Here is an 8,863-nt window from a genome sequence, read left to right on the forward strand (position 1 = left end):
GAGTAGCGAAGAAAGAGGTAAAATTCGTAAATAAAACCGCTATTGAATTAAGGAAGGGAAATAAAAATATTATTATAAGAAATATAAGTAGATATATAGTAGTAATAAAGGTATAAAAGGATAAAAAATAATTATTACTATTAGAATAACAATTATTAAAAGTATAGAAAAAAGACCTATTTATTATTAAAGAAATATAGAAGAATAATAAAGGGAGGAGACGGGCGAAAAATTAAAAAATAAGGGAAAATAGAACTCTATAATATTAATACTAAATCTATATCCCGGAATAAATACAGGCCGAACTACTCCACGCCTACTATAACACAGCAATAACAGGATACCCGGGCTAGAAGAAGATATTAAAATACATTAATTAATTTTATTATTAGCCTACTATTATAATTAACATCGAATTATATATCCGCGAATATCCAACGTATTAAAAAGTTAAATTTTATAATTACCGACTATATAAATTATTAAGGTCGTTACCTATCCTTACTATCCCCTAGTAAAATATTTCGTACAATTTTATTACTAAAATACTAAAATCATTCAACCCCGTATTTAATCGGACTTACAATATAATCCTCGTTATTATTAACTACTTTACTAAATATACTTTATATATCCCTATATAAAAAACGATTAATATTTAATAATTTATATTCCTCTTCTAACGAAATATCTTCTAATAATTTAACCTCCTAAATTTAATTATATTAAATAGAAATAGCCTTTTTATAAATTAATTTTAAAAAATTTACTACAAACTCCTAAATATCTATAGATACTTCAATATAATTTAACACCCCTAAACGGACAGATAGATAGAAAGGCAAAATTAGAACTTAGAATTATACTTCCGGATCTTTTATAATATAGAGTAAGTTAATTAAGCTAAAAAAATTATACTAGTACAATAAACGTATAATAATTATTTCTATACCGCTATTAAAAAATCCCCCTCGGAATTACTCTTTAGGTATTATCCTTAAAAACCAATAGAATCGGAATAAGGGCAAAGGACGGTCCTTCCAATAATAATTATTAATTAAATTAATAAACTACTTTATAGATAGTTAAAAATCGTAGCAGCCTTAAAGATTATTAATTAGGGGTACGTAAAATAATATAATAAAATTTAAAAATTAAAAAAGTTTAATATTAGGAGCTAGGTTTTACTTAATACAAAATATATTAAATAACGCCGCTTAAACGCTAAATTAGTAAACAAATTTTTAAAACCCTTTTAAATTACTAAGATCGTCGGAGAAAAAAAGATAGTATACCAATTTATACTCCCCGCGTATTACTAAATCCATCTAATATTCCCTATTATTCTACTAAAGCTATACTATAGGGATCCTACTGCGGCAACGCCGCGAAGGGAAATTATAAATATTAAGGAAAATAATATTTAATATAAAATCAAAATAATTATAAAATATTGTAAATCCGATCGCTAATATTAATTTTAAGTTAAATAGAAAGTATATCCGGATAATAAGAATTTATAAATTTTATAAAAGGATATAAATTACCTAGACCTTCTTAAAGAATATAAAATTAGGGAAATACAACAGCGGTATATTAGCAGTAGGCCGACTACTAGGTTAATAAAAGTTAATTAAATAATAGGAAGAGAATAGTAATTATTTGGAAATTTAAAGTAAAAACATAAAACACAAATGTAAATTATAAAATAAAAACGCAAAACACAAACGTAAAATACAAGACGTAAACGCAAAACGCAAACGTAAAATATAAAAGATAGACGCAAAACGTAAATGTAAAACGCAAAATACAAACGTAAAACACAAACGTAAAACACAAAATACAAATATAAAACGTAGATGTAAAATGTAAAATATAGACGTAAGACGCAGGCGTAAAATGTAAAATATAAACGCAAAATATAGATGTAAAATACAAAACGCAAACGCAAAACGCAAATATAAAACATAAACGTAAAGTGTAAAGTAGGGATATAAAAATAAAAACGTAAGGCGGAAATACAAAATAAAAATACTAAAAGGGATAAAGAATAGGAAGGGAAGGTAATTTAATTTAACGTAGGATATTAATAAAATACTAAATAGAATATAACCTATATTTTCTATTATTGCCCCAAATGAAAAAATCCTCGGCGGCGTCTATTATTATTAATATAAAATTAGAACTTATAATTTTAAAAGGAATATTCCCGCGTACTACTATACCTATTAATAATATTTATAAACACTACTTTATACTATTTATTTATAATCCTCCCTTATAAATTCTAATAATTTGTCCAATTTCCTATCTATAAATATTAACCTCCTATTAATTATCTAATATTAAGGACCCTAATCGCAATTAAGGGAGGGGGTAATATAAATAAAAAAATTTAATATAGAAATATTTATAAGAGAGCCGCCGTTATTAATAATAAAACTATTAATAGAAGCTACTGGATTAATATTAATATTAATATTACTAATACTATAATAACTAAATTTCAAATAACCTTTATAATTAAAGTTCCTAATTTAGAATATATTAAGTAATATTATAGGGAGACTATTATTAATAAGGCGTACTTATATTATAATTTAAAATATTACTACGGACTAATATAACCGCTATAGGAGGGGGGTAGGTAGGGGGCTACTAATATTAATAAGGCGTACAATTTCAATTACTATATCCTATATATTGTTCCGGAAATTACAAACACTACAGGGGACTTCGAACATATAGCGGCGCAATAATAGCGAATACTACAATCTCTTATTAAACTCTAAAAGGAGAAGACGTTAGCGAAATAAAAAAAAAAAAAAAAATAGAAAAAATAATAGGAGAAAATAGCATACCTTTAATCTAACAAATATATATGCCAATTAAACAGAATACTTCGCACAAACTCAGGGCTAGAACGCTAGCGAACGCCTAAGCTAAAACAATACTATATCCTAAATAAATAAAAGGGTAGATATTACTAAAAAATAGGAAAGGAATAGCCGATTAAAAATTAATTATAGGCGTAAGGCGAAAGGAAGAAAAGAATAGAACGAAAAAAAAAAAATAGAAAAAAAAAAATAAATATACTAATTAGATTTATAAGGGAGATAGGGATTAGTACGCAAATACACAACAAAAATACATACATCCATAACAAGGGGCGGTTTAAACGAAAGGGCAAGCGAAATGGCTGCGGAGTTAAAGGAGGGGGTAGCGGATATAATTATAAAAATAAAAATAAGAGGAAAAAGAAAGGAGAGGTAAGGAGGGTAAATAGAAAAGACGTTATATAAATAAAAAAAGAGGTCCCTATATAAATATAAATCGAAGTAAATAAATATAATTTAAAATAAGTAAATACAAAATAACGTAGGGTAAAAAGAATATTAAATAATTATATAAATAATAGGAAGGGGTAAATAAAAAAATAAAACGAAGGTAATAATTAAAAAAGGAAGGATAAAATAAATAGGTAATAGCGGTAGTTATAAAAAAATAGGAAAAAAAGGCGGAAAATAGGAAAGTATATAATTCGAATTATAATAGAAAAAATAAAAGAAATAATTAAGAATTATATTATTAAAACAGAGGGAACAATATAAAAAATAAAACGAAGGTAACGGGAAGGCGATTAGGAAAGAATAATATAAATAAAGGAAGTTTATAAAAGAAATAATATATAGAATTATAAGGGGCGGAGGAAAGAAATAAAGGTCCTAAAGATAGAACCTATAGGGAGGGGGATCGTATTTAAATATTATAATAAATTGTAATAAATATAAATAATAGAGAATAGCCTATAAAAAAAACCTTAGGTTTTAATTATATAAATATTATATAATAGGTATAAATAATAAAGGGTACCCTACGAAAGTATTAAACTATACTACGAATATAAATAATAGAGAGTATCTAAAGAAAGGAACTATAGGACGTATTTATATTAATATTCTAAAGTATTTATTAATACTCTTAAATTCGGTATAACACTCCTTATTAAGTAAAACAAAGCTCACCACCTTATATACCTATAGAATAACAATCTTAATAACAATCGGGAACCCGGCCAACCTTTAAATCTAATAACAATTTTATATCCATATTTAGAATTTATAAGAATAAACATTACAATGCCAATATTCTAGCGGACGGTATATTATAAGAATAGATATTATAATACTAATATTCTAGCGGGCAGCATATTATAAGAACGGACATTACAATACCAATATTCTAGCAGGCGGAATACCAACGCTTTATATTTAATATTAGTTTTGTATCCGCATTAGAATTCACAAGAATAGACATTATAATACCAATATTCTAATAGGCGGTATATTATAAGAATAAACGTTATAATACTAATATTCTAGCGGGCGGAACGCTAAACGTTCAAACCCAATGCCGGTTTCGTATCCGTATTTAAAATTATAAGAATAAACATTATAATACCAATATTCTAATAGGCGGCATATTAGCACTTTAAATTTAATACCGGCTTTATAGCCGTATTTAGAATTTATAAGAATAGATATTATAATACTAATACTCTAGTAGGCGGTTCGCTAGTGGCAGAGCAGTTATAATCCGGAATACGGCGTCGGCGGCTATAATAAGCAACGTCCGACAACGCTATAACACCCAGCGTTTATTATAGAGGTTCCAAGGATAGAATTTATAAAGGGGGGGGTTGTATTAAGAGGCTAAAAATTTATATATAGAGATACTTTAACGGTTACTACTCTTCTTTATTAACGGAAATATAGAATTATTTATAATAATGCCTATATTAGGTCGGACCCGCGGGAAGAATAATCCGGTACTACGCTGAAGCGTTAAATTAGTATAAAATTCTATAATATTTATTAGCGGAAGAACAGAGTTTATATAGGTATAAAAAAGGTTTAACGGAGCGTATTTTATTATAATTGGTAACTATCAATATATCTTTAAATTAACCCCTAACTTACTATCCCCTACGTACGGCCACGACCGTAATTACTTCAACCTACCTTTCGCCTACGTTCCTAACAACGGGTAGTCCGAATTTTATAAAAGTAATACTATTAGGACCGCCTTATTAAGACTATCCTTCTTATATAGATATCTTATCGATTATATTAATAGGGAGGTTAAAATCGAAAGAAATCTAAAAGTGGGGAAATAGAATACTACACCCTCGAAGTTGCATTACCTTAACGGATGGTCCGTGCGCTATAAAAATAGTACTATCAGGATCGTCTCATCGAGGCCATCGTCAATATATCTTTTCTTTTATTATACAATTTATTTTAACCTTTAAAATAAGGAGTATCTAAAGGTTCTAAAGCGATTGCAGTTAATGAAGGTTTACCTTTAAGATTGTATTACTATAATGAATAGTTTGAACGTTATAAGAACTATATATTTGGAAAGAGCTCAAAAAGACTATCCTCCGAGTAGCTCTCTTATATCTATACTATTTTTATTAATTTTATTAAAACGGAATATATAAAAAGAAAATCTAGAGTTTGTATAGGAGTTTCTGCAGCCAACGGCGTTTTTGCACAAAACCGTAATAGACTTCCTCTTACAAAAGTTCGAGGAGAGGAGACTTATATATTTGTAGGGCGGGTCCGCTGAAGCGTTGTCGACGGGGGTTAAATAATAGAGATTAAATCTATTATAATATAAAGTTAATCCTTAAAGAATTGCGGTTATAGTCTTAGACTTAGACGTCCAAAATTTTGTAGGTAGGGGAATGGAGGCAGAGGGGGTGAATGTAATAGAGACTACGGTTATTACTCGCTCGGCGCAAAATTACCCTAGAATAAGTTAGGAACAACTTATATAAAAGCCTATTAAAGTATAATAAGTATTCTAATTTTTTTTTCTTTTTTTTTTTTTCCAAGAAGAAAGGGGGGATTAGTGTCAGACGAACCCACTGGACCTCGAAAACCCTCTATTCTCTCTCCTATATAGTATATCACAGGGCTAGTATTTAGTAATTTAGCTTAGCTTTACCAAGCTGGTATTAAGTCGTATTGATAGAAATGTAAGTCTTTTAATTAGTATTATAAGGCTAGGGCCTAGAATTAAAGACTCGGCTTTACCAAGTCTACCAAGGCGGGTTGGCCGTATTAATAAGGATATAAGCCTCCTAATTAGTCGGATCCACATATTTGCCTAGCCCGTACGCCCGGCCATAAAACCTTCTTTCAACTATACCCTTCTAGTACAATCTTCTCTTACTCTCCTTGTCAAATATAGTATTTTAACCATTATATAACTACTCGCTGTGTAATACTCTTGTAGACCTATTATAATTGGCTAGTCTAAATATTTGCCTAGCTTATATACTTAGCTACAAAACCTTCTTTCAACTATATACTTCTAGTACAATCTTCCTCTACTCTCTTTATAAAATATAGTATCTTAAATATTATATAACTATTCGCTATATAATACTTTAATATACTTCTTATATAAAATATTTAACCCTCTTTTTTAATACCTTATAACTATTCTCTTATAAGTACGTTCAAAGAATTTTTTTCTTCTACTCTTATTCCTTAGTAAAACCTATAAGGGAAATAATAGAATATTATACAAATACTATACCTAAGGGATTAATAAGGTTCTATAAGGAGGAGAAGAAGAAAAGTCTACAAGTAGAGCTTATAGTAGTAGCTTTTTGAAGAGGCTGCAAGTATATAACTAGCGCTATAGTAGAACAATATTATTGTAAACTATAAAATAAACTACAATAGCTATTGGACTACAAAGCTTGATAAAATAGTTATTCTTTAGCGAGAGCTGTATATAGCTAACAAAGACAGTGAAATGCCTATTATTCTAACTTAATAACTATTAAAGTAGTTTAAAGTCTTGAAAATTACTATTATTATTTTTATTAATAAAAAACACTATACGTAGGGGGGTTGCTAGCTGTATAGCGCTCCGTTACAAACCTAGATTGGGTATGGTGGCCCGCTAAGGGCCGAGCTTAGGGGTATCCCAATCGAATGAGAATTAGCAGTATACTGGACTGGCTGGAGACATCAATGAAGACACGCACCCGACGGCGAGGAATGCTACAGCACACCAATTTAAAGAACGACAAATGTCTGTATTTCGCTCTACAATCGTGTTCTATATGTACTGCGTCATCACAACATGAGCCTAATGAGTATCAGAGCTCATTGTGCTCCTGGACATCATCAGTGTCGGCGACAACTGTCTTGACGGCTTCGGCAGCTCCGCTGACCACGCTAGCCACCTTCTCGACAACATTGGCAGAAGCCTCCTCAGCCTTCTCCTCGACCTTCTCAGTAGCGTCCGCAATCTTTCCTCCAGCCTTGTCGGTAGCCTCAGCAACCTTTCCTTCAACCGCCGAAGCAGCCTCCTCAGCTTTCTCGGCAGCCTGTTTGTAGACGATGGATTCGGGCTTGGGGACACCGTCAATACCAATCAGCTCGGTCTCGAAAATCAGGGTGGAACCGGCCGGGATGGGACCGATGGAGCGCTGGCCGTAGCCGTAACTGGGAGGAACCGTCAATGTCCGCTTCTCGCCAATGCACATGTCAACGAGGCCTTCGTCCCATCTATCGAATCGAATGGTTAGCACCGCATTGTTTCCGGGCCGTGCAGCGAGAAAGTGTCAACCAACCCCTTAATAACCTGACCACCGCCGAGCTTGAAGCTGAAGGGTGTCCCGCGGTCATAGCCTGGAGCAGTCACGGATATTAGCATTGCATGGAGCGCAGAGTAAAGTTACGACCAGGTGGCAGGGTGACTTGCTAGCATCAAACTGCTGGCCATTGGATTGGAGGGTGCCGCGATAATGGACATTGATCTTGTCGCCCTTGCGAGTCTTGCGATCGCACTCTACAGGAACGGTGACGTCGATGCCCAGCTCCTCGGCGGCCAGGACGCCAATGGTGGCGGAGGCTAGTAGCGACAGCGACAGGAAAATTGACTTCATCTTTACAGCCTGTGGTGATCTCGATATGGCGTTTGAGGGGTGCGTAGCTGCGAAAGATCAGGACGATGTTGAAACGTGGATCGCGGGCTCTTAAAGGTTGAGTAGTTGGACACCTGGCAGCTCTTCTCTCAGCCAGTGAGCTACAACAGGCTAGCATGGAAGGGAAGTTGAAGCCAAGCAGTTGTGTACGTACAAGCACTGTAGAGCGAGGCACGTAGCAAGTTATACCTCGCGGCAGGCTAGTAGTGAAGGTATGACGACATGTTCAGCACATTACAGTAGACATCGTGACGCCAAAATTAATCTCACCCCACAACGGATCGCGTCCCGCATTGTATTTTCTCTATAATAACAATAATACCCTCAATCTATTAATAATTATAACTTTATCAAATCAATACCGATCGCACTCAAATTAGTTGTAATAAATTTTGTAAAAGAGCAACTAATTAACAATACCCTTAAAACTATCAACAACGGTCTATCCTAATAATTTATATCGAAGTAATATAATATTACCCAATCTACCTTATCCAAACGTATACAAAGTATTATATTTAAGCGTAATACTAAAATCTCTATATAATAGTTATTACTAATATAAGAAGAGTTTATTTGTAAGTAGATATTAAATAAAGAGAAGGCTAGCCGTATTCCTAATTGTTGTTAAGTAGTTAGGTTTATAATGTTAATATTAAAAAAAGAAGGTAATAATAATAAGCTAGGTGCCTGACAAATAGGTCGGTTCCTAACAAAAAATCCTTCTATTAAGACTAAGCTTTTAAATTCCTTCGAATTAGTAAGAATTAAAGGTTCTACTTAAAAAACCTTTATAAAATTCTTCGACCTTCTGGAAGTTCAAATTTGCGACAAGGGTATTATCCTAGCTAA

The 8,863-nt window shown here is 32.0% G+C and overlaps 1 protein-coding gene across 1 annotated transcript; it reads right to left on the minus strand.

The window, feature by feature from the left end:
* Positions 1–7,096: 7,096 nt before the first annotated feature.
* On the minus strand, positions 7,097–8,243 carry B0T23DRAFT_387597 (uncharacterized protein). The gene is made up of 3 exons (XM_062837692.1): positions 7,789–8,243; positions 7,658–7,715; positions 7,097–7,592 (listed from the first exon to the last, which is right to left on the minus strand). Exons 1-3 carry the CDS (start codon positions 7,970–7,972, stop codon positions 7,181–7,183), a joined length of 654 nt encoding a protein of 217 aa, XP_062688979.1. The 5' UTR covers positions 7,973–8,243; the 3' UTR covers positions 7,097–7,180.
* Positions 8,244–8,863: the final 620 nt, after the last annotated feature.

Source organism: Neurospora hispaniola, assembly GCF_033458365.1.
Source record: "Neurospora hispaniola strain FGSC 10403 chromosome Unknown B0T23scaffold_8, whole genome shotgun sequence".
Classification (NCBI taxonomy): domain Eukaryota; kingdom Fungi; phylum Ascomycota; class Sordariomycetes; order Sordariales; family Sordariaceae; genus Neurospora; species Neurospora hispaniola.

What these genes read in the sequence shown, in the direction of transcription:
- B0T23DRAFT_387597 (XM_062837692.1), bottom strand. Translation starts at nt 7,972, where the DNA reads ATGAAGTCAATTTTCCTGTCGCTGTCGCTACTAGCCTCCGCCACCATT. An exon ending in TGGCCAGCAGTTTGATGCTA is followed by an intron (nt 7,716 to 7,788) that starts GCAAGTCACCCT and finishes TGACTGCTCCAG; the next exon opens with GCTATGACCGCGGGACACCC. An exon ending in GGTGGTCAGGTTATTAAGGG is followed by an intron (nt 7,593 to 7,657) that starts GTTGGTTGACAC and finishes TCGATTCGATAG; the next exon opens with ATGGGACGAAGGCCTCGTTG.